Source organism: Exophiala oligosperma (genome assembly GCF_000835515.1).
Source record: "Exophiala oligosperma strain CBS 72588 unplaced genomic scaffold supercont1.4, whole genome shotgun sequence".
Classification (NCBI taxonomy): domain Eukaryota; kingdom Fungi; phylum Ascomycota; class Eurotiomycetes; order Chaetothyriales; family Herpotrichiellaceae; genus Exophiala; species Exophiala oligosperma.
Window position 1 is genome coordinate 2055544 of NW_015622821.1, and position 24136 is coordinate 2079679.

At 49.4% G+C, this 24136-nt stretch overlaps 9 protein-coding genes across 10 annotated transcripts; 6 read left to right on the forward strand and 3 right to left on the reverse strand.

Annotated features, from left to right (window-relative positions):
- Window positions 1-176: 176 nt before the first annotated feature.
- Window positions 177-2199, reverse strand: PV06_04841 (glycolate oxidase, subunit GlcD; the record flags this gene model as incomplete). Its single annotated transcript, XM_016405783.1, has 5 exons — window positions 177-248; window positions 310-485; window positions 537-648; window positions 699-1861; window positions 1908-2199. The coding sequence occupies 5 exons, from the start codon at window positions 2197-2199 to the stop codon at window positions 177-179; spliced, it is 1815 nt and encodes a 604-aa protein (XP_016263989.1).
- Window positions 2200-2553: 354 nt separating this feature from the next.
- PV06_04842 lies at window positions 2554-5036 on the forward strand. 2 transcript variants are annotated; one of them, XM_016405785.1, is made up of 3 exons: window positions 2554-3302; window positions 3429-4136; window positions 4254-5036. In XM_016405785.1, exon 3 carries the CDS (start codon window positions 4407-4409, stop codon window positions 4932-4934), a length of 528 nt encoding a protein of 175 aa, XP_016263991.1. In that variant the 5' UTR covers window positions 2554-3302; window positions 3429-4136; window positions 4254-4406; the 3' UTR covers window positions 4935-5036. The 2 variants fall into 2 exon arrangements, with proteins under 2 accessions (XP_016263991.1, XP_016263990.1); XM_016405784.1 differs by having other exon boundaries at window positions 2554-4136.
- A 225-nt stretch (window positions 5037-5261) lies between these two features.
- On the forward strand, window positions 5262-6786 carry PV06_04843 (uncharacterized protein). The gene is made up of 2 exons (XM_016405786.1): window positions 5262-5915; window positions 6035-6786. Exons 1-2 carry the CDS (start codon window positions 5439-5441, stop codon window positions 6488-6490), a joined length of 933 nt encoding a protein of 310 aa, XP_016263992.1. The 5' UTR covers window positions 5262-5438; the 3' UTR covers window positions 6491-6786.
- A 148-nt stretch (window positions 6787-6934) lies between these two features.
- PV06_04844 (uncharacterized protein) lies at window positions 6935-8416 on the forward strand. Its single transcript, XM_016405787.1, has one exon. The coding sequence runs from the start codon at window positions 7053-7055 to the stop codon at window positions 8229-8231; it is 1179 nt and encodes a 392-aa protein (XP_016263993.1). The 5' UTR covers window positions 6935-7052; the 3' UTR covers window positions 8232-8416.
- A 159-nt stretch (window positions 8417-8575) lies between these two features.
- On the forward strand, window positions 8576-10117 carry PV06_04845 (uncharacterized protein). Its single transcript, XM_016405788.1, has 2 exons — window positions 8576-9736; window positions 9792-10117. Exons 1-2 carry the CDS (start codon window positions 8702-8704, stop codon window positions 9927-9929), a joined length of 1173 nt encoding a protein of 390 aa, XP_016263994.1. The 5' UTR covers window positions 8576-8701; the 3' UTR covers window positions 9930-10117.
- Window positions 10118-11415: 1298 nt separating this feature from the next.
- PV06_04846 (uncharacterized protein) lies at window positions 11416-12911 on the forward strand. Its single transcript, XM_016405789.1, has one exon. It carries the CDS (start codon window positions 12168-12170, stop codon window positions 12510-12512), a length of 345 nt encoding a protein of 114 aa, XP_016263995.1. The 5' UTR covers window positions 11416-12167; the 3' UTR covers window positions 12513-12911.
- Window positions 12912-13714: 803 nt separating this feature from the next.
- Window positions 13715-15917, reverse strand: PV06_04847 (uncharacterized protein). The gene is made up of 2 exons (XM_016405790.1): window positions 15441-15917; window positions 13715-15389 (listed from the first exon to the last, which is right to left on the reverse strand). The coding sequence occupies exons 1-2, from the start codon at window positions 15839-15841 to the stop codon at window positions 14246-14248; spliced, it is 1545 nt and encodes a 514-aa protein (XP_016263996.1). The 5' UTR covers window positions 15842-15917; the 3' UTR covers window positions 13715-14245.
- Window positions 15918-16398: 481 nt separating this feature from the next.
- On the forward strand, window positions 16399-16827 carry PV06_04848 (uncharacterized protein; the record flags this gene model as incomplete). Its single annotated transcript, XM_016405791.1, has 2 exons — window positions 16399-16706; window positions 16757-16827. The coding sequence occupies exons 1-2, from the start codon at window positions 16505-16507 to the stop codon at window positions 16825-16827; spliced, it is 273 nt and encodes a 90-aa protein (XP_016263997.1). The 5' UTR covers window positions 16399-16504.
- Window positions 16828-17014: 187 nt separating this feature from the next.
- On the reverse strand, window positions 17015-19023 carry PV06_04849 (uncharacterized protein). Its single transcript, XM_016405792.1, has 3 exons — window positions 18733-19023; window positions 18367-18584; window positions 17015-18301 (listed from the first exon to the last, which is right to left on the reverse strand). Exons 1-3 carry the CDS (start codon window positions 18923-18925, stop codon window positions 17027-17029), a joined length of 1686 nt encoding a protein of 561 aa, XP_016263998.1. The 5' UTR covers window positions 18926-19023; the 3' UTR covers window positions 17015-17026.
- Between the last annotated feature and the right edge of the window lie 5113 nt (window positions 19024-24136).

The window sequence follows — 24136 nt, forward strand, 5'->3', positions numbered from 1 at the left end:
CCGGAAAGATGCATTGAATTATTACGTGGGCGAGAGATTTTAGGCTAAAGAGACAATCAAGTGACTGCGGGGTTGTCTTTTATGACGACTTTATCGCGCTTCACTCCGTACATACTCCGTATATACTGTAAAAAAATAAAAAAGAGTACTCCGTCCCTTAACGAGTACCGAACTGATCAATGGCCAACCTCCAATTGCACAATCTTGTCACAATTCAAAATTCCTAGAGGATCATATGCTTGTTTGAGCTGTATCATGTTAGATGCCGGAAGCCTCTAGGGACAATAAGAAGAAAGAGAAAACACTCACCTTGCGCATGGCATCGACCGTGTCCTCACCAAGTTCTTCACGGATGTATTCTCGCTTCTTCAAGCCAACACCGTGCTCTCCAGTGACTGTGCCATCCATTTCAATTGCTCGCTGGATCATACGGTGCACAACGTCTGAAGCCACCTGCTTCTCCGAGTCGCTGTATAGTAAGATAGCTGTACAATGAATGTTAGACCTGATTAGAACAAATATTTGGCAAGACCTACTGTGGAAGTTTCCATCACCAACATGCCCGCAGATACCTCCGATCAAGCCACTGCTTGCGACGTCGTCGTGGGTTTGTTGAATGATATCCGCGAGTCTGCTTATAGGTACAGCCTGTACGGAGTTAGTATTATGCAATCAGCCATCCTTTTGAGTGAACTTACCACGTCAGTAGTCCAGACGTGATCATTAGGATTTTGTTTGATGGCCATGACACTCCAAAGCGCTTCCTTACGGGCACTCCAGAGTTCTGCAGCTTCATCGTCGTTCTTTGCAAATTCAAAGCTCTTGTTCTTGGTGCCCTTGGCTAGATTTCGCACGATATTGATCTGTTCCTTGACACCATCCGGAGTACCGGCAAATTTGAAGAATAGGGTAGGGGCTTCCTGCCACTTCCTTGATGTCATGCCGCTCTGGTTGATACATCTCATCTGGACATCGTCTAGGATTTCCATTCCAGCGAGGAGTATACCTTCGCCAACGACTTTCGCAACACACTCAGCTGCAGCATGGATTGTTGGAAAGGTGGCGACGGCAACAGATTGACTTTTAGGTAGAACAGTGACCTTCAAAGTAGCTTCCGTGACAATACCCAGCGTACCTTCGCTGCCGATGAACATCTGGGTCAAATTGTAGCCAGCACTGGACTTCCGAGGTCGACGTCTTGTCTTGATGATTGTTCCATCGGCGAGGACCACCGTCAGTGAGACCACCCACTCCCGCATGGTACCATATCTATACGCGTTTGTGCCCGAACAGCCGGTTCCCACCATGCCTCCAATTTTGGCACCTGGACCAGGGTCAGGGGGGAAGAACATTCCGGAATCACCAAGGTATTCGTTGAGATCTTCCCAACCGAGAGCTGGCTGTACAACGATATCTAGATCCTTGGGATGAAATTGTAGGATTTTGTCCATTCGACTCATGTCTATACAAATGCCCCCTCGTGTAGGCGCAAAATGTCCTTCCAGACTTGTGCCTCCGGATAACGCAGTAACGGGGATGTGTCGTCTATGGCAGACTTTCATGATTTCAGAAACCTCTTCGGTGGTAGCAGGGTACACGATCGCGAAAGGTTTCTCGTTCGGCTTCGTGGTATAGGACGACCATTCTGACCCAGAATGCGCGACCAAATCATCCGGTATCGTTGATACATTCTCTTTTCCGACAATCTGAGCAAAGTCTACCCAAGCGGCTTGTAGGACCGAGTCTCGTGTATCGAGTTGAGGAGGTTGTGCTCGAGCGAGAGGTGTGGTTGAGGTGGTGTCTAGGGTCTTTTCGCCTCTCGAACCCAGCCAGTATGCGCCTCCGGCAACAGACAAAATGACTACCAAGGTCAGTATGGATACTCGATGTCCATATAGCAAACATACCAACACTCAAAGCCAATGTTCTCGGCTCTCCCTTGCGTTCACTAGACGCTTTTATATATTGTGCTTGCTCTTGTCTCTCGCGCTTCAATCTGTCTGAGGTGCTTTCGTACAGTTGTCCGCGGAATGATCTTGACGCCTCTTCTTGCTTGTCGAAAGTCCTCGTGGAACTGTGGAACGACCTTACGGCAGGTACACTTTGTAGAATCGAGGTTCGACATTGGGATTGCGTTTCAATGCAGCGCAGTACCGATGTGGCCGGGCGGCCAAGTCTCAGCATTGATTTCATTCTCATTCTGGGGAGGCTGGATTTATAACGATGGCATTTCTGCCTTTTGGACACCTTGCGACGGCAATCGACAAGTTAATAAAGGTTAGAATAGGATCTATCAGACCATGAGTGACCTTGAGCGCCCGGTTGCTTCGTAGATCTACCGGCGTCAAGTGCGGAGAGAACGAATTATTGCCGAAATGTTTAAGATACGGATAGAAGGACCCTACAAAGGAAGAACTGCTGTGCTTCGGAGTGAGATGAATCTCCGCGCAGATCATCAATTCTATCGAACCACCCGTCTTCTCCGTGTATCTGTGTTGACCTATTTAAATCTTGGCCTCGCTCTTCTGATCGACTCAAACTACAACATTCATAGGTTAATGACCTTGTCTCGCCATTCCGCCCGATCACCTCCTGCCAACGCGTAACAACAATTTTCGTAAGGTCACCAGGCATTTGGCCGGACCACGATACTTGTTTAATGTCGCATAGAGATTTGACACGAAACAGGTGGTTGGGACAGACCTTACTCTACTCATCCTTTGCTCATCAACTCTATCTAGGGTCTCCCCCCGGCCGCGTTATCTGGAATTCTCATATGCTTCTAGCAGACCCTTCGTGTGTACCAGTCCAGCAAAGATAACCATAAAATGTAGGATTTGATGACTCGAACCACAGATGTCGAATATCTCTGGACACCATCTCTCAGGAATCTAGGATCGTAAGATTCTGGCTGCATCTAGTAAGGTGTTTTCAGGTTATCACTTACTCGAATTGCATATGCCAAAGCTCCAGTGAGATTCAAGCATGCCATCCACAGCATCCAATCGAGGCTCATACGGCGTCGTGCCAACTCCCACCCGTATATAGATATACCATGGACTATGAAACCCACGGCAGACAGTCCCAGTCCAGCATACATGCCGGCGCGGTAGACACGAAGTCTCGGGCTCCGAAATTTTGGATGAAAGGTCGCCGTGGCACAGAGCAGCGCTAATACCGTCACCTATTGACCATCAGTCTCGATTCGATGGCGGCTGAGTCTTCTCTGATGGTGTGTTATACCACAATCCAGTAAAAGTTCCGAAGTACTGGTTCATCATGGAAGCCGTAATAGACCGTAGGTACGGTTGCACCCCACATCAAAATCACCACTCCCAGATAATCCAGTTGGTTCCCAAACGCTGCCGTTTGAGGACTGTGATTTGCGATGACATGAAAACTAACGGAGGAGGTTACAACAACATCAGCATGTGCAGGGTAGTTATACCCACGTGGCAGATAGGAAGAAACATGCGGCCACCCCCAGAGCAAATATGGCAAAGACCAAAGCATCAGCAATATTCGGTCCTGGCCCACGTCTTTGTTGAGATACGTATCTGTACACGTATAGAGGCAGGACCAGAAACATCAAGCACCCTGCTAGATGCGAATGTATATTGACTGTGCTCATCATGATCAGAGAGCAATTTCTCGAACCGAGGACTACAGACCTGTTTCGTTGTGCACCATAAATGCGCTTGTGAAGGAGGCTTTCAGAGAACCCGAAGCAGAGCTTTTGTAACCATGAGCTCAAAACGGACCGATTCGATTTGCACAGGTCATACCGATATCCTGAGAGAATATATTCATTATCCCTATTTCGACGTGAGCTATACGACACTTCAGGTTCTCCACGAGTCAACCCACCTTTGCCATGGTTCTATCATGGGAAGTATGGTTCAGTATTTGATCTTGTGAAGGGGCCGCAAGACGTACGTAATTGTTCCCAACGTAAAAGACGTCCGGCAATCGATGAAGACACGCCTTGCTTTCCCTGGCATACTTGTTAAATCACCGTTCGTCGAGCGACTTGATAATGGTACCTTCTTCTTAGGGTTCTCACCTACGAGGGCCTGGCTGCTGGAAGGAGCGAAGGACCGGCGTGACGTATCCGGAGGTGGCACGAACAGTAGTAGGTGAGCTAAGTTTCCTCTTAAGAATTCCTGTCTGTTGCAGCTTGGGAATGGGGGCAGCCTCAAGCAACATACCACCTGATATAAATAGAACGACACATACTTACTCTTACCCTACAGAACACAATTCGCTCCGGCCCGAGGCTTGTCGCGGTCCAACAACGCTACACACAGTACTTATGATCGACTTGTCAGTATCAACTTATTGACTTCATCTACCTATCTCATGAAACATGATTGAGACTACCAATACGTATCTACGTCCCATCGGGTATGCACACTGTAAGCTTCCAGCATGAACTCTCTCAGCTTCTCGGGATGAAGCCATACATGTTTTGCCCTCATTTCTACACCTCATGGTGTTCAGAGACTACGGATTTCAACAGTGGAATATCAGCAACCTGTTGTCACGGCCATGACGACCACATTCTCGACCCTCCGATGCTGATCGTTCACAGAAAGACGTGGGCCGGTGACACCAAGAACGCTCTACAAAATCAAGGTTACAAGAACGCCGAGTGGTCAGCCTTGCACTCATTCTATGCCACTATGGGAGTGTTTGTTATTGATATCCACGCAAGGTTCAACTACTTTTTTCCCACCGGAATTCTTGCTACCACCTTTCGAAAAAAGCCAGCTGGAGAAGTTATATTGTTTTGGGGATCCTTGTGCACCATGTGTGGTTTGGCTTATGGCTTTGCTAGAGTTTATCATGTTGTTAAGTCTTTTATCAGCCTTCGCCAGTTAGCTGCTACGGCATATCAGACTCCAGACTGGTCAGCACAGATTCCACATCTTTAGATGACGTCTTGGCTGTCATTTTTGTCTACCACGTTTTTGTCACACTACGCTGCAGAGTTGAGTCTTTCCTTTTTTATCTCGCCATTAATTTGTCTCGCCATTTCGAAATAAGTGCCTTGAACGATGCGTTGAACCACAGCATTAACCACATTGTTCGGCTTTCGTGGGTGCATGTGGCGTTTCCCTGAAGAATATCCGTACTAAGCCTTGAATGAAATGTACTGGTCATCGATGGGTCAATCCTATCCCGAACCTGTCAATCTGGGACACGGTTCTTTCCGCGATTGGGTTTAGGGTAAAGGAGCATGCCAAACTCTTTGTGCCCCCTTGTCAATCGACTCATAGACAACCCCTACAGTATTTAAAGATAGGTCCGGCGCCGAGTACGGGAGACGGATAAGCCATCAGACTCTTAGTGTAATGATACCTTCTTTATGATTAGATCGCTCCTACAAAATATCAATCGCCTTTTACAGTCAAGGTCCTTCTGTTGATTGGAAACGGATGCTCTTGATGTTCCCAACTTCAGGTTCTCTTCACGATGCTTTTACACGATTCTGTCTTGAACATCGTCTCGCGAGTTTACCGCTTCACGTTCACCAGGTCCTCGTTGCTTTCCTGACGTACGAAACACTATTTCTTGTCGTCTCTCCTGCACTCTCGCAGTTGTTCCTCCCACAATTATACGGCAATTTACCGAAGCGGACAAAAATCAATTGGAACGTGAGGGTGGTGTCTTTTATCCAGGCAACTTTCATCTGTTACCAGGCCATTGGCGTCATTGTCAAGGACACGTCTCGACGAAACACCAACTACGATGATCGGCTGTGGGTATATTTGAGTGCCAGCGGGAACGTTCAAGCGTACGCCGCGGGATATTTCCTGTGGGATGTCGTGGTGAGTATCCAACATTTCCAAATTTTGGGACCGACATCCCTCATGCATGCATTGGCCGCATTGATGGTGACCAGCCTTGGATTTGTGAGTAATAGCCCGTCCTTAAAAACCCTCCATCTTTTGCCTTCTTGCCTATGTTAGGTTAGAAGGTGAGAGGAGAGGACTCCGAGGAGAGTCCTTGCTAATGATTGACGCTGTCAAAGCGACCTTTTGCGAATTTCTACGGCATCAACTTTGTCCTTTATGAACTTTCAACACCATTTCTCAACATACATTGGTTCCTCGACAAACTTGGCAAGACGGGTGGGTGGGCTCAACTTGGGAATGGTATTGTACTCATTGTTACGTTCTTTGGATGCCGATTGGTATGGGGAGCCTATCAGACCATGAATCTGATGACGGATGCGTGGAGGGCATGGAGTGCGATCGGTACAGGAAAATGCCTGGATCCTTTTATGCTGGAGAAAACCCAAGGCGGACCCGCTACTACTCTACCAGTTCAGCAGGATTTTTGTTATGACAACTTTCCTTGGGGACTTTTGGGTACCTATATCATTAGCAACACACTGCTTACTGGGCTCAATGTGTATTGGTTTGGGTTGATGCTCAAAGCTTTGGGTCGGCGATTCAACGTCAAGGCCGATAACAAAAAGGAATGAGACTTTGCAGGAGAGATTAGTCTGGGGGTGAGGTGATGAATGTGGACCGCAACAGGTGTTTGTCAAAGTCTTTCAGGCGGAGGTGTATGATCAAGGTTGAATGGTGAAGAGAAATGAATCTTGTTCCTCGCATCGTGTTCTCAGGAGCGTCGTAGCATTAGCTCACTATATCGAAGCTCTTAGCATATCGTGCTTGGTGCGGCTGAATGATCCTACTAAGGAACCAGACCATTCACAGTCGAGCCCTTCATGTCGCTTAACTCACAATCATCACACCGGCTGCAGTGATGTGTGGCTTTGATTGTGGTTCATGACCATTCATTTTACTGTCTTCTCACCATCTCAACCCTTGTTGTGGCGCAGTCACGGGTGAAATCCCGCTTCACAGCCACAATTTCTTCGGCCTGAAAAACGACGATGCCTAATCTTCAGCTCTAGCTTCAACTTCAGCTTCACCTTTCATTCATAAAGAAGGCCTCGAACGACGATTTCACTCCTCGCCACTTGCCCTCCCGTCAAGTTACATTCCCAAACTGGTCGGAGCAGGGAAATCTCGACCCCCATGTCTAACCAAGGCTACTACAACGACCGGCCCGGTGAGTATGGGGGCTACGGCGGGCAGGGCGACCAAAACTACCAGCAACAACAAACGTGGCAGCAACCATCTGGTCCGCCCCCAGGATATGACAATCAGTCATACAATCAAGGATATGATCAAAACAGACCATATGAATATAATCGTCCACCGAATCAAGACCATCAACAATCGTCTTATGGTCATTCCCCTCAACCAGGTTATCAGCAACCATACAATCAGTATCCAGACCAATACTCTTCGCCTCCACCGGACCAAAACTATTATCACTCCCAGTCTCAAGGATACGGCTACGGTCAAGGTCCTGAAAGATCTCATTCGCCGTACCCACCTCCCCAACAACAACAAACTCAGTATGAAGGCTACGGTGCACCTCCCGGTCCTCCTCCGACTCAAACTGGTCCATACCCACCGCAACCCGCACCAGGTGCACCCCTTGACCCCAACGATCCGAACTCCCAGGATCGTGGCTTGATGGGTGCGTTGGCCGGTGGCGCCCTGGGTGCCTATGGCGGACACAAGGTGAATCACGGATTCTTGGGAGCCATAGGCGGTGCGATTACGGGCTCTGTTGCCGAAGACGCCCTCAAGAAGCGCAAGAAGGACAAGAAGAAGAAAAATCGTCCCGCAGGTCTTCGTCGTGATTCTTCTTCGTCTTCATCTTCCTCGTCGTCGAGTTCTTCTTCCGATGACGAGAAGAAAAAGAAGAAGCACGGATGGGTTGCACCCACTGCGGCTGCCGGTGCCGGCGCGTACGGAATGCATCAATATCAGCAGCATCAACAGCAGCAGCAGCAGAAGCAACTTGGTCCGCAAGGGCACATGCGCGGCAACTTTTCGGCGTCTGCAAACAGCATCACCCTAGACAGGGACTATGATCTGATCGCCTCGTGCGCCGACGTCCATGGCCAACACAAGTTGTCTTCCATCTCTCTCAACAACTGTCTATCGAATCAACACGGACACCTTGTCTGGGGGAGGGGTGGCAATTTCGCGGCCAGTTCGAGGAATGTGAGATTGGTCGACAATGGGCGAGTGTTGGAGGCCGAGTTGGGGACGGGTGGTGGAGGTTGGAATAGGGATTATATCAGGTTGGATGAACGTATAAGCAACAATGACGGAGAGTTGATCTTTCTAGACTCGTGAGATGGGTACTGAGTCTGTGCCTTCGATACGTGCACACACATAGCAAAATATATGTGGGTGGAGACGAGAAACTACTGATGCGAGATTTTCCCCTCCTATGATATTATGACTTGTTTACGAATACACAATTGACCTGATTCCAATCGATTGCTACAAACGAGGTAATATCACCTCACGAGCTCGAGAGGTAATCGAGAGGACAAAGTGCTGCTGAGTAAATCGATCACGGAGCGATCCTCTCCAGCGTGGGTCTCGAGCCCGTCGTCTCCGCAGCTCCGCATTCGGCTTTTCATTGCGTGATTCCAACTGATCCTTGCCTGGACCTTGCCGAGGATCATCAAACAAACGCTTTGCTCGTTTAATCGATCAGCCATTGGAAATCTCTTTTCATACTCGTACAGTATTCGTATAGCACTCATTGTATCATTCATAGCTTGCATTTGAACCATAATCATAGTGGCTGACTCAAAATGTCATTCACCAGCATCCCCATCCTCGATTTATCTCTCGCTCGCGACCCCGCCACCAAACCTCAACTCTTGGCGGATCTCCGTCATGCCTTGTTGGAAGTTGGATTTCTATACATCAAGAACACGGGCGTCCCGGCCGACTTGGTCGACGACGTGGTTCGGCTCGGCAAGGCATTTTTCGAGTTGCCCGAAGACAAAAAACTCGAGATCGAGATGAAGAACGCTCCGTCGTTTTTGGGCTACAACAAACTGGGCATGGAAATCACCCGGTTCAAGACCGACTGGCGAGAACAGATCGACCTGTCCACGCCGCACGAGCTCCCCGGTCCCAATGACCCGCTGTACCGCAACCTTCTGGCCCCCAACCAGTGGCCCGACGCTGAAGCTCTGCCCAAATTTCGGGAAGTGTACGAAGAGTACATGGCCCGAATGGGGGACATGAGCATGGAATTTACGGGTCTGATCGCCGAGGCCATCGGCCTGCCCGCCGACGCGTTTGCCCAGTTCTTCGACGAGGCGCAACAACATAAACTTAAAATCGTCAAGTACCCGGACCTCGAGGAGTTGGGGGTCGAGGGCGAGGCTCAGGGCGTCGGTCCGCACAAGGACAGCATGTTGACGAGTTATCTTTTGCAGGCGAGCCACCATCGCGGTTTACAAGTCCAAAACGCGGATGGTCAGTGGATCGACTGTCCTCCCATGGACGGAACGTTTGTGGTCGCCATCGGTCAGGGCATGGAGGCATTGACCCAAGGGGTGTGTCAATCCACCACGCACAGAGTCCAGAGTCCCGCGCGAGGGTCTGGTGCTCGATACAGCATCCCATTCTTTCAAGGTGTGAGTTACGACGCGACTTTTGAAAGCATGGACGTTCCCGAGTCGGTCAAGAAGTTACGCGCCGACATCTTGGCCAAGCGAGGTGGACAACGTCTCGACGACATCGAGTTTACATTCATCAAGGGCATGTGGAGTAGGTTGGGCGAGGCCACGCTCATGAACAGGATCAAGAGTCATCCTGATGTCGGGGAGAGATGGGTAAGTTTTGAATAATCTTCGACAAGTGATACCTTGCTTACTTTTCTGTTCACAGTATCCTGATTTACTCGAAAAGATCCGTAAAGACCAGGCTGAGGAAGCGGCCAAGTTTGCAGCAAAGGAGGCGGCTGCACCTTCGTCGTCATCGAACTTACCCACAGTGCAACAACCACACTCAATACAGGCGCACTAAGTCAGAATTTGTAAAGTGTAGATGATCAACCATGAGAGCCATGATGATGCTTCAATATAACAGTACAAGTGCACTTCAACGAAAGATGCAAGTGCAGATTATACTCACACTTGTGAATCGTGATATGCCGAGACAAGTCAGGGGAGCAGTAGCTAGCGGTTAATATTGCCTTCGGGGCAATAGTGTAGAGCACTCCAAGTCCGACGGCCGATTCACCAAACAGTGATACATATTGCAGAGTACTTCAAATCGCCAGCCGATCACGGACCCGTGACACATAGCTGATCGTCTCTTTTCAGTTCCGGACTCTCTCCGTTGCCATGCGCTGAATCGATTCGTCAAGGTCAAAGAAGCCCTCTCGGCTCTCCTCAAAGATGCAACTTGAACGTGAGTGGCTGCAACACCAAAGCAGCAGTAGGCGATGTTTGGGTTGATGGAGAAAGTAGCCAACGATATGTGCCTCAGACCTCAGCTTGGGCTTGAAGATTTTCCTTTTGAGCTTTTGACCTTCTGGTTGCAAACTTTATCCTTCCCAGGCCTTGTTCATCTGTTCGTGAGATCTTATTTGGGTGCAAGTGGGTTGAACGATCATTCCAGTCTCAGCACCATCGATGAAAAAGAAAGAGAATATCATTCTGCTTAAATCTGTATACTCTCCTAGATTATTGAGACTGTAGTTGACAGACTGGAATGAATTGTGCATGCGGTGTTCTGTGTTTGGTTGAAAAAGTGAAAAAATTGCCATTATGCTGCTTTATTGCTTAAAATGATGTTGGATGTGTTCTGTATTGGCGGAAGTACTCCGTATCTGTAAATGAAACTTGAGGTGAAGATTGACGTCAGGGTACAAAAATAAACCAAAAAAGAAACGACCTTGGGAAGATTCGAACTCCCAATCTTTGGTGGATTCGTGGACCGAAAACCAACTAAATGAACATTAGTGACCAGAACAACATCAGAGTCTTCGAGAAACACTCACCGCCTTAACCCTGCAAGAACATTAGAATAAAGATGGCATTAAAGGCGAGAAAGTACTCAAATTAGGCCACAAGGCCGGGCACAAGGCCACTGCCTGATTTTGCTTAGGTTTCTGGTCTCTTTAATTTATGATCCAGATAAAATATTGTGGCTTAGATGGGTGGGCGGGACATCTCCGGTAATTGTGACGAAATGTGGCGAAACGTGGCGTGAAACAGTGACAAAAGGTAACAAACTTTCCAAGAAAAGTATCCCGGAACTTTGATGTTCTCTTTTTTTCAACGTGCCCGACGCGTCGCCGCATTGCTGACAGTAAGATGAGCGATGCAACGTGTTTGAGATATCCAGCTGTGGACAGATCAATAAAATAGGTTTAGTAAATGACGCGTTGCTCGAGGCAGCCAGCTGCGTCATGCGACATATTGTAGGTGGCCGAATCTGAGCTTCGACGATAAAACTTTGTCTCGGTGTCAACTTTTATGCTCTTCTCCCCGAATTTGAAGGCATGGGAGCTTGTACGACTATGCTCCTTTGGACCTCGGCGCGTCTCCGTGGTCCAAGCCTGCCGATAACATAGTTCTGATCCTAGGGCGTCAACTCATTAAGCAATGGTCGCTGGAGCAAACATTGTCAAGCCGGACATTCAGAGAGCATAGTCGTACAAGATCCCATGGCTTGGAAGTCAAAATGACTCGAGGTCTGAGAGGACGACACCAAGGGAGGCGTCGTACAAGCTCCCATGCTTGGAGGTTCGGCAGACTTTGGATGGAGAAGTCAACATTGAGAAGACGACGGCTCGGGAGCCGGGCGGCTTGAGGCCGCGAGGACGCAGAGACGCTACTCGTACTCTGTACAAGCTCCCCAAGACGCCAAAAGTCGATCCGTAAGGCTGGGGCCGAGAGGACAACAACGCAGCAGTGTTGTTAGTCGTACAAGCTCCCAAAAAGCCAGAAAGAATAAACCTCAGGTTGAGTTTTTTTGTTATTTTTTGGTGATTTTTGGTGATTTTTCATTTTTTCTGGGGTTTTCTTTTTTTGGCTGTCTGGGTAGCCACCCCAGCTGTGTTTGCGGACAAAGCCGCAAGAGCCTTCCTCTTCGAGGGCACAGCAGCGGCTGGGGCATGCGAGCCAGGAGGGGGGAAACGGGCGGCGCTTGCCTCTGGTTCGGAGGTGTGGCGTGATCTAACAGAGATGGCAGTGAGCAAAGGTCGACAGTCATCGGAATGGTAAGGGTATAAGATCCGAATTGGAAAAGATTCGAATGGTAAGGACGAAAAGTGAGAATGCCATACCTGTTCTGATCTGCCACACCATCCTCCTCGCCCGTTCTTGCTCCCGGCTGCACTACATGCCCAAGCAGGTCAACCCTGGACGACAATTATCAGCCACTGTATTCCCGAGTTATTGTGTTGGAACTTGCTTACCACACGGGGTTGACAAGCTTGGGCAACTTGTCCCGCTTGTGCTCTGGGCACAGAGGCCAGTCGTCCTCGTCGTCCTCGTCGATGACCTCACCCATTGGGTGGGCGACCCGCACTTGCACCTAAAGAGTTGGGAGTTCAATGGCTACACACGACTAGTCAGCCAAAAGTTCAACACTCGATGAGAGGTATAGGGAAGAAAAAGTACCTTATGGCAGGCCGTTGGTCAGGTTTTGAACTGTGGTATCAACAGTATCAGCATCAGACTCACTCTGGACGCATGACCTTGAGCATACCTTGTGCAAACATTTTGCTCCGAGGAAAGAGAAGAAGATAGTAATGGAGCAGAATACTCACCTCACTTTTGCTAAATGCGGCAACCCCATTTTGGGACTAGCGTCCACACTCAAGGTGTACAATACTCAAGTACGACCTGACGATTCAAATTCCAGAATCAATCCACTGTTGATAGCTTGCAGCTTCTACATAGCCGCATCCTTATTTAGCAGAGAAGCTGCGAAATCACTGACTGGCTTGTTCACGTTTGCCGGCCATTGTTGCTTCTCTAGGCCTGTAGTTCTATGAAGTCTATGGATGTTTATATGGGAAACTACTGTGCAAATATTAGCGTAACTGACTGTATCCATTGGCAGCATCTGCTTGCTCTATCTAGTAACGTGCTCTTTGCTGCAAATGTGCTAGCAGGACTTCAACGGCGGTGCCGCTGTATTGAGCCATCAAGCAACTCCTTTAACCTTATCTTCATACATCGAAGCATGGCCAGATGAGCCTACATTTCCATTTCAGACTCGATCATTCGCAGCTTGTTCGAGCTCCCAGAAGTCGATGATCTTGTCTTTATCTTCTGTAGTCAATCCATTCCAGGCCTCGACCTTGATCTCGTAACGGACCATCGCTGTCTCATACTGAATCAGAACTAAGGTTGGGGATCCTGGAAACTGAGTTATTGGTGGCCAGTTAGTTCAAGTCTTGCAGTAAAATCCCAGGCACGCTGGATGTTGTGGTACAAGACTGTTGTTTTCTTCCTGTTGAATTATTACATTGTACACGCCTGCATAATCAGCATTCTCAAAGCAGACAGTGACGGGCAACGTAGGGACAACCTACTTAAAGCAGCCAGTCGTCAGCATTCAGACCCTCGAGACGTCGTCTAGGAATGAGAGCACTCACATTGAGAGAGTGATGGAGATTGAGAGACGACCGAAGGAGAATAAGGTAAGCCAATGGGCAAATATGTATCTGCCGTACTGAGATACAGCGAACCAATGAATTCCATAGTTCTTGTTGAATCTTTGTACTTTCACATGGACGGGGGTAGTAGGGGTCATCGAGGTAAAAGACCTCAACCCCATAGGCACAGATACCTATTTTCAGTTCTCTCGAATGGTGAGTTGAGTTATATATATAAAAACCTTCCATAATCCCCTCGTAGGTGGGTGCATGTCTGAACAAGATCTTTCAGGGGAAAGGGGAAAAGACGATTGCTTTATAGTCCTGCAGCAACAGGCAACATGTCACAATCCATCGGGAAAGTTAGTGACATGCTATAGTAGTACCCAGAATAACTGATACATTCAAACGTACAATTTGAAAAAGGCCAGTAACGTTCAAAAAAACCACAGAGACCGGGCTTAAAGAGATAAAGACCGGCAGCGAATCTTCAAGGTCGAACGACGGACGGGAGAGCGATTCCATACGAGACCTTCAGTAACCACCACAAGCAGCATATTGAAGAGACAACGCAGAAGCAATGACATTTTTGTGTGTCCAAGGGTTACCAAAAACATTGCATACGAATACCAACCGAGCAGACACTGTACACAGTGAACTCAGTTAAACACCCATATCCTCAATTCACAGAAGATAGAACAATTCTTATGGTTGCTTCACGCTAGCTTCACGAAGCCTCGTGTAGCCTGACCCAGCAATACCGCGGTGCGTCTGTGAGCGTAAAGACATGTCGAGTCCTCTCTCCATGGTCAGCAGGCTGTATGTCGTCAAACTTTTGGAGGAGCCGGATGATCGTGAAGCCTGCCAAGGTTAAAGCTTGCTGCTGGCCGAGACAAATTCTCGCGCCGCCACTGAACGGCAGATAATCCCATTTCGCCTTGCGACCGATCCAGCGATCAGGGCAAAATTCGTTGGCATCTTCTCCCCAGAGGTCTGTCCTCCGGTGCATGGCGCCCACAAAATACGCGACCGACTTGCCTTTTGGGACGTAGACAGGAGATTTTCCATCGGGCCCGCCACCAACCGGCAAAGTGGTGTCCTTGACTGAGAATCTCGCATTGGCCGGGACGGGTGGGTATAATCGCAGACTCTCGTTCAACACATGCTGCAGATACGTGCATCCCTTGATGGAAGCGAAGTCGAGGTTCTTTGGCGATTCGTAAGACCCAAATTCACGGGTGATAATTTGACGCAGTCGGTGGAAGACGTTGACATTGTGGGCCAGTAAGTAAAAAGTCCAGCCTAAAGCGCTAGAGGTTGTATCTCGTCCGGCCACCAGAATGTTCACCAAGTTATCGCGAAGTTCGACAGGATGTCTAGTCTCTTTGATGAGTTCATCGAGGAAACAATACTTCCTCGACGTGTCGTTGGCCTTAAGATCGGTTACCTCAGCACGGCGCAAACCTTGCTGGACAAAATGATCAACGTAGGCGTGCACAACCTTAACATCCTCTTTGTAATGGCCGGGGTTGTAGAGCCAGTGCAAGTCTTCGAGAAAATTTCGAATCCCGACAGTCTTCAGTCCTCTTGCGTAAGCTTCATCGAATGACTTCCATTCAACCGTGGTCCTACGCTTATGTTCGCCATCGAGAGCTGCTAATTGAGAGTCTGTACTCTGGCCGAAAAGAAGTTCTGTGCTCGAGTCCATGGTCAATCGCATGAATAAAGGTGCCAAGTCGACTCTGTCAGTCCATCCGTCCGGCCGGACCAAGAGATGGCGTAGTAGGTTTCTGTGATGCTTCTCCTCTGTGTCGAGATCCTGCAAAATCTCTCTCGCAAACTGTGGCCGCAGGATTGCCCTTTGATGTTTCCTGAAGTCTGATTAGTTTGCCAGCAGTGCTATACCAAGAGGGCACACGAACCATTCTGCGCCATCAGTAGTGAAAATGCCTCTTCCGAACATTGGCGACCAAGAATGTAGACGATGGCCCAGCCCAAAGTCCTCAAACTGGCTCGCTAGGAGGGCTTGAATGTTTGCAGGTTCGCATGTCTGAAAGACATCTGTGTCGAAAAATCTAGTGACATATGTCTTTGGATTTCTCTCTTGCCATTCAATAAAGTATTGAGGAGCGCGCTCGTCTCGCAACGCCTGGATGAAATCTCTGATAATTGTCACGCCGTACCACGTTCCTCGTTCTCGAGGAGCGGGCTGACAACCCCACTGCCGGGCCTGGCGCTGATGTCTTCGCTCCCCGACGACATAGCGAACGAGAACATAAGCGACCCAGGCGACGCCCGTGAGGATAAGGGCAATTTTCAGCATCTTTGAAGACTGCCTTACAGAGTTATGCAGCGCACTTCTAATCACAGAGGCTTCTGTATCGACGCTGCGTGAGTCTGACGTGTGTTGAAAGGAGGAGGTCTGGAACATCTGTGGGTTGCCTGACAGTGTATTTGGGGCGCCTGACTGATTAGTCATCGAGATGACGGATTATCTATACTCCGTACTCCATATACCTTTTGATATCCACCAATTCCCAAGGACGTCTGCTAACCAACTCATGATGTGCATTTCTCTGGCGTCCCCCGTTGTCCTATTCTATAATATAGATAGGTTATCACTTAACGGCTCCTCCATGTCGACGAGTCCAAACACTGCTTTGGTCCGGGCGTGAGACGTGGGGTCAAACATGGCGATGACAATCGTTGAATAGCGGAAGGTCGCTGAGTTACTTCCTATGGCGCTGAGTAAAGTAACAAGGTGATGATCAAACAGCTATTGAAGTAAGATGCAGAGTCAACGTTATGATCAAGTACGGAGTGACGCAACTTCAATAGGATAGAGTCACTCTCAAGGCAGTCATTCATGATTAAAGTCACCTCTACTAGTTCACCACGTTTCCCTGGCATCTACCGTCCTTTCTCAATCAGCCGTCATAGACACAGCATCTAAGCGCAGAAACACTCAATCTCCTCAAGCATCAACATGGCTGCTCCCTTTGACTTCTCCAGACCCAGTCCCACAATATACGACTTGAGCAACGCTGCAGGCGCAGTAAAACTTCAGAAGGTGGCGAGAGAGTTCATGGAGGTTGTCAGAGAAACTCCGGATATGAATGCCGAGCACATTTTCAGCTTTTGCAAGCTGGTGGAAGCTGCCTGGCTGAGTAGAAGATACTTCGAGAGAGGTACCGCAGTGCGATTGACTATCTGGAGACATGCGGATGTGGCATCGAAGGTGCCACACCTGAAGAGGTTGCTGCTGCAGATGAGCTCTACGAGAGGTTGGTGAATATGCTGGAGAATTGAGCGATGGACACACTTTTCACACAAAGTCTTCTGCCTCAGATCACATCAGAAATGCCATCATAAATGGTAACCTGCACTCGGTTGAGTACCCTACAAACAATGAGCATCTGAAGCTCTCAATCCAAACCCTATATGAAGCTACCTAGGTAGTTTGGGAGTTGGCTATATTCAATCAAGGCAAAAGTCACCAAGATTTAAATCAAGACTCATCCGTGACAAAGGTGCCCCATTCAAAATCATCCACCACCCCTACTTCCTGCACGTATGCTGCGTACTCTGTCAACAATTGCTTGAGCTTCTCCGGGTGCGATGCCCTCAGGTCCTTTGTCTCCCCCGGGTCCTGATCTAGGTTGTAGAGCTGCCATTTTTCGGGTCCAAACGGTTTGGGGATAAAGAGTGCCTTCCACTGGCCTTTCCGAAGTCCTCTTCTGCCAAACAGCTCCCAGCCAACGACGTGGTCATCTGCGTGGATCTTATCAACTGACCCAGCCAGGTAGGGCGTCCAAGAGTGCCCACGCATCGGTTTGATGTTACGACCTCTATATTCCGTTCCTGGATGCGATACACCCGCCCAGTCGAGGATCGTCGGAGCGATGTCCATCACGGTGCAAAAGTCGTGCCGGATATCCCCAGCTTGGTGCTTCGCGCCCATCAGAGCCTCTCTGACGCGCCCACCAGCCCACATGATCAGCGGAACTCGGATTCCACCCTCAGACGTGAAGGCCTTGTACAGTCTGGAAGGAGCTGTGCCGGCCTGGGCCCAATGTGGACCGTACCACACGTAGGAATTCGCTCGACCGATATTCTCTATCGAGTTGTCGTAGTACTTTTCCAGGTGTGCGGCCATGTTATCGCCCATCACGGGCACGGCTTCCAACATCATGCCTTCGGCGCCATTGTCGGACATGAAGAGCACCACCGTGTCTTCAAGCTCGTTGGTCTTCTCGAGATGGGCCAGCACCCGCCCAATTTGCTCGTCGATCCGATCCACCATACCGGCATACGCCTCCATCGTGCGCGCGGAGTACGCCTGATCCTCTGGTGAAAGTGACGCCCAATCCCGGGCCAGGCGATTATCACCAACGGCCACAACGTCGTGGGGGACCACATCTTTCCCCACAAGCCCAAACTCTTTGAGCTTTTGCAGACGTTTCTCGCGGAGAGCAGCTGGCCCGTCATCGTAAGAGCCCCGGTATCGCTGCATGTTCTCCTGAGGAGCTTGAAGAGGCCAATGAGGTGCCGCGAAGGGCAGATAGGCAAAAAAGGGGCGGTCTCGATCGTCCTCTGTCCTCGCATCGAAGTAGTGCAAAAGTTTATCGACGTAAGAATCGGTGGAATAGAAGCTGGAGCCTAGTTCTTCGGGTGGAATGTTCTTGTCGCCTTCCACATACAATGAAGGACAATGTTTGATCCAGCCTGGCTTTTCGTCGCCAGCAGCTAGCTGGGGTTCAAAAGCATAGTGATTGGCGGCACCCTGTTGCAGACCAATATCAGTACTCGCCCATCTTTGATGTCTGATGGCTTAATGTTCTAACAAACCGGAAGCAGGGCGAACGATTTTTCAAATCCACGATCGCATGGAAATCGTCCTGGCTCACTCCCCAAATGCCATTTCCCAGCCATCATGGTCAAATAGCCAGCCTCATTCAACAATTCAGGCAGGGGGGCCACTGCATCATTCAGGAAGCCTTCATACCCTGGCTTATCTTTATGAAATTCAGCTTTGGTTTCAGCCATGGTTCCTATCCCAGCGATGTCTAAAAGTTTAGTGTTAGGAATATATCTCATCTTGTTTCTGCGAACAAATGCCAACTCCGGTATGAAGTGAGCGAGTTCTCGGTACGAGACAATGTTGACATGCCTGCCTTTTTTGGGAAGAATACATGCAACAGGGTAAAGACTCACGGTGGTCCGTTCCACTCAACAACATCGATCTTGTTGGTGAACATGCTGACGCCGCATGGAAGTCTGTAAAACGCAAACCCTCCGAGGCCAGGCGAGCGAGATGAGGCGTTTTGATTTCGCCTCCAAACGGACTGACATCTGAGAAGCCCAGGTCATCGGCGACAATCAACAAGAAGTTTGGTCGTTTGCTCATGATACCCTAAATACTCGGCGAGATCAAAGCTCGGAACCGGGAAACTTTCGCAGGGGTTGGTTTTCTGAAAGCTCCTTGTCCCAAGGAGTGTCTTCTACCTTTGTCAAGGATTAAGCACTGACTCTTGAATGTCTGTTGTCTCCCTGAACACGAAGTACATATGAGCAGAGCGTCCACAGTGCGCGGTTTCTTCATACTGGGGGGGTATCGGCCGGAAAAGGGTCGGATTGAGTACCACGTGTGGGATCCGCTTATCGTGCCCACTGCAACTCTTGCCCGGACCCCAAGACACCAAGCATCCCCGTCGTTTGACATTTTCCCCGGTGACTCCCTCGAGCCCAACTGACTTGGCATTCGCTAATGAGAGATCTGAAGTACGGAGCATATCCTTACTACACATGGCGTTGCATACTCTTCGTTCTAGCTGCCATGATAAATGCATTATAGTCTTCATCCAGATAGACTTGTAAGACAGGCTGCGAATGCTGGACCGGATGTACCGTGGGGTAAATCAGTCCCGAGAAACCTGACATCGCGCTAAGAGGCCGTCAGCATGCGATTGAGGCTCAATAGTGTGTAAATTAGTCCAGGGCCAGAAAAATTCACTTCCTTGACTTCTACAGTAGTAGTCGTTTGCGAGACCATTCTCCGGACACCGGCTCGTCGGCTAATTCGGCATCCAAGCTCTACTCCGTAAATCGCAAGACTTCTCCTATAGAGACTGGATACCATGGGGTAGGGGTGCTTGTTTGGACACTTAGGCTATCTCTGGGGTAATGGGGTCGTATCATTTTTCGTTTCGACTATATAGATTATCGAACGAACTGGAGCATCAGCACCGTGTGCAAACTTTTCAGTACCCAAGCTATTTTTCACTCACTGACAGTTAAATCACAAAATACGAAACAAAGACAAGTCGGGGAAAATGGCAGACGACGTATGCAAATCTAGTCTTACCAGTCCCCCATGCTGGTCAATGAGAAACGTTCAAGACTGGGATCAGTGCTGACCTTCTTTGTTCCAATTTCTAGACCATTCATTCCGCTCCTCGTCATCGTCTGGGGTTCTCGGACGCCGCCCAAGATGCGTACGAAAGAGAGACCAAAATCGAGATAGAAACAAGAGCCTACATCGCTGAAGAATCGACGAAACATGTGCTGGAGACGGGACTGTTGCGTTCCATCATTGAGCCGAGAACTGTAGGTGTTCCAATTTGACTGGATGGTGAGAAAGTTCCTAAACACGACTCTTGTTTTTCTTGCCAGGCCATCACCCTGTTCGCCCTCTCGTTGGGCTGGTTCGCCGGGGCATGGGGGTTCAATCCTGCAGCAGCAATCCTGACACTTATCGCCGCCGATATTGGTGAGTTTGATGACGAATATACCATGTCTGAGGCCGTGGAGTCATCGACTGACCACGCCTCACCCAGATCCTACGTCTAAAAATTCGACACTCTTCTCAATTGCCTGGAGCATGGGATTGGCAGTCGGATACTTGCTTGTCGGCCGTCTGGCGGATATCTGCGGTCGACGATGGGTCATTATTTCCTTCAATGTAATGGGACTCGTTGGCGGTAGGTTTTCTATTCTGAGCCGCCCAGCCTGGTTTTAGGACGGTACGACTGTAGGACACATTTACTGACCGATTTGTTGGATCTACGTAGGCATCGTCGCAGGCACAGCTCAAAGCGTAAACACTTTGATCGGAGCCAATGTATGCCTTCTTTTCCAGCGTCATATGCCTCTTCATTCTTGAAGAGTCTTGTTTTTCACTCGAATCAGTTTGCTGACATTACTCGCAACGTGAAAGATACTGATCGGTCTCGCTGCTGGAGCTCAATTCGCGGCCATGGTCACGGCCACAGGCAAGTTGCATCCTCGGGAGCCCTTTTTTCCTTTTCAAAGAACTGTAGATCTAACTTTTGAGGCGTTTTCAGAACTCCTTCCAAACAAACATAAAATGCTTACCATATCCTTGGTGTTGTGTCTTGTCTTTCCGGCAACAGCTATGAGTCCATATATCGGTACGCTCCCTCAGTCTTTGCCCCATTACCGGTCACGGACTATCTTGTTTGTTATCTTCAGCCAAAGACGTCAACCATGCTATGAAAGTCGAGTTTGCTAATTCATCCACTTCTTCAGGGCGTCTACTCTATGAGACTGCCACTTGGCGTTGGATCTATTACATCTATGTCATCGTGGTCGGTAAGCACTTACACCCATTCTACCCGATCCTCACGTTTGCTTGCTCTTTGGTCGTTTCATGGATTTCTAACGTTGTATTCCTAGCCGTCGAGTTGGTTTTGTTCTTCTTTTTCTACCATCCGCGAGACTCTGTTAGTGTCTTGTCGGTCCGTTCGCGTCTCAGACGTCTCGACTTTGGTGGCATGATTCTCGCTTCGGCAGGCTTGACACTTTGCACCCTCGGCCTCTCATGGGGTGGCAACCCAAAACCATGGACGTCAGGTATGTCACTGACGACTTTGTTTCGTATCAACCTATCCCACAATACTGGTGCTAACGTTCATCTGGCCAGGTCTGGTGTTGGGAACATTAATCAGCGGTGTCGGGACCTTGGTCCTACTGATTCTTTATGGTACGTTATCAAGTCTGGCGTTGTAATCTTGTGATACTGACTTGAATCAGAGACGTACATGCCCATCACAGAGCCATTCTTGCCCATGCATCTGTTCAAGGACTTCAGGGGCTTTACAAGCTTGCTTATTGTTGCGAGTTCAGCTGGTATTGCATTTGTGGGCATGCATATCATTTGGCCTACCCGTAGGTGTTTCCTGTCTTTGATATCTGGACGATATGAGGAAGCCCAGACATGAATATCTTCTGTTTACTGACGTTGTTGTGATTTCATAGAGGCACTTAGATACTTCGGTCAAAACTCCGACTGGCAAACGGTGGCTTGGTTGTCATCCACGACTGGCATGGGGACCTGGGCTGCCACCGTCTTCTGCGGGCCGTTCTGGTCCAAGATCGGTCATGTCAAGTGGCAACTCGTCTTTTGGTGTGTTTGGTTAACCGCCTTCACGGGGGCTTTGATGAATTGCAGACCAGGCGACAAGGCTTTCGCCGCGGCAGTCTCGTTCCTGGCTGGCTGCCCAGTTGGGTACCTGGAGAACCAGGCCGGTATGCTCGTGCAGTTGATCGCGCCCGAGGGCCAGCAGAGTACCTATTTTGGTGCCAGCCAGGGTATCCGGACGGCAGCTGGATCTATCGGGACAGCTGTCTTTGTGGCCATTTTGAACAGTGAGTTTTTGGCAAAATCTGGAAAAACCCACCAGCCAGATGGTTTCGTCTTTTGAGGGCTTGGGCTAACGAGGTATTTCATGGACACAGACAAAATGCAGCCCACTATCCAAAAATACGTCACCAAAGCAGTGCTTCCTCTCGGCTTGCCCAAGACCAGTCTCGGTCCGCTGATCAAAGCACTCGTTGCGAGCGGCCCTGCACGGACAAAGGCCCTCCACGCGGTGCCCGGCATAACTCCCGAGGTCATGTCTGCCGCCCAGAACGCCTACGATAATGGTCTCGTGGCCGCGTACAGATACATGTACTACGCCGCCATCGCTTTCGGCGTCTGGTCCATCGTGGCCGCCTTGTGCCTCCGATCCATGGATCACCTACTGACGAACCACGTGCCCAAGAGCAACGGACACAATTCTCGAGAGGTCAAGATGATGTCCGTCGAGGTGGAACACGACATGGGCGTCGACAAGAGGGCAGGAGCCACATCTGTACATCTGGAAGGAGAGTCTGGCGTCTAGATCTAAAGACCGAAGGTCATGGAGCCTGCAACGTGCCCAATGGGCAATGGTCGGTCAGTTGAGAACTTTTGGGAAATCGGTGATTTTGTACGGGTTAGAAGCGAGCATAAGGAAAATTTGTCTCGGAGGTGATAGTGTCTTCTAATGGCCGTATAACTAAAGCCATCCAGATACGTTTGATTCCTCCCACCATTCAATGTTCCTGCTCTCAGATTCTCCCAAGTGGCTGTTGCGAAGCTCCTCGAGACGCCCCCGGGACGTCGCCGGATCAATAATTATCGTCGATCTCTTCAAAATGTTGGCTCGTCACTTCGTTATCGAACCAAGGCGCCCACCGTGCCATCTGCTGCCATCCATTCGTAATATGCCGCGCACGCTCTCTCAAGAAGAGGAACGAAGTTGAATAGTAGCAGCCCTAGTCGCTGAGAATAGATGTGGTGCAATTTTCTGACCGCCTCTAGACCGGAACGTATCCGAAAGATGTGCCATGTCAGCCCTTGAAGCTGACCAGCGATGTTGGCGGAATGGCGGTTCGCGATACTCGCAGACAGCTGCTTTCTGCATGTCCCCCGAGATTCCCAGGTATATGGCACTGCAAGCGTTTTAGGACATAGGTACCTCTGCCATGCTCTTGAAGAATTGGTTTTCCCTGAATACCTTCTGGTCGTAGCACAAATTGACGGGCATCGTGGGATCCTCCACACTACCGCCCCTACCAGCGGCGAGTGCCCTGAGACGTTCCGAATGGGGGCTCTGCAGCCAAGCACGACGCTCCTCTCTCGCCTATTTGAAATCGACGTAGAGAAGCTCGGGAAGTCTCATGTATGATTCTGGCATTCCCTGGGGCCCCTTCCGATCTCGTGCGTGAGGAGCCTTGCAGAAGTAACAGACCTATACATTTCAACAATGCCAGTGGGCTCCTTGCCAAAACGGAACTCTCAACCTTGCCTTTCCTCTACCGAGAGCTGCACAACACTCTGTCAAGCCGAGTGCAATAGTCGCAGCGGGACCAATTGGGATGTCTACGACCACAGCGCCTTCCCTTATCTCGCGTGTGATGGGAATTTGTAAGCAAGATTAGTTCTCTTCTTCCTGTCTAAGAAGCCACACGGAAAGCAGAGAGCTTACGTCGACCCCACATCCAGCAAATTTGACGAAGCCGGTTTCCATCGCCGGATCTCGCATAGATAGGCACAGTGACCGGAATATTGCGAACATCTGAGTCAGAAGACATCTTTGCTGGCCTATTTAGATTGGAGATCGATGTCGAATCAAATGTCAGGAAAAGCACTGGAAGGAGTTGTGCAACGGAAAAAAAAATCCAAAGTAGTGGCCGAGTTCAAATATGCAAAGGTTTAAGTCAAAGTGAAATTAAGGTGTAGTGAGGGAATGTTCAGAGGCAGGAGATGAGGAAGTGAGGCAGAGCAGTGATA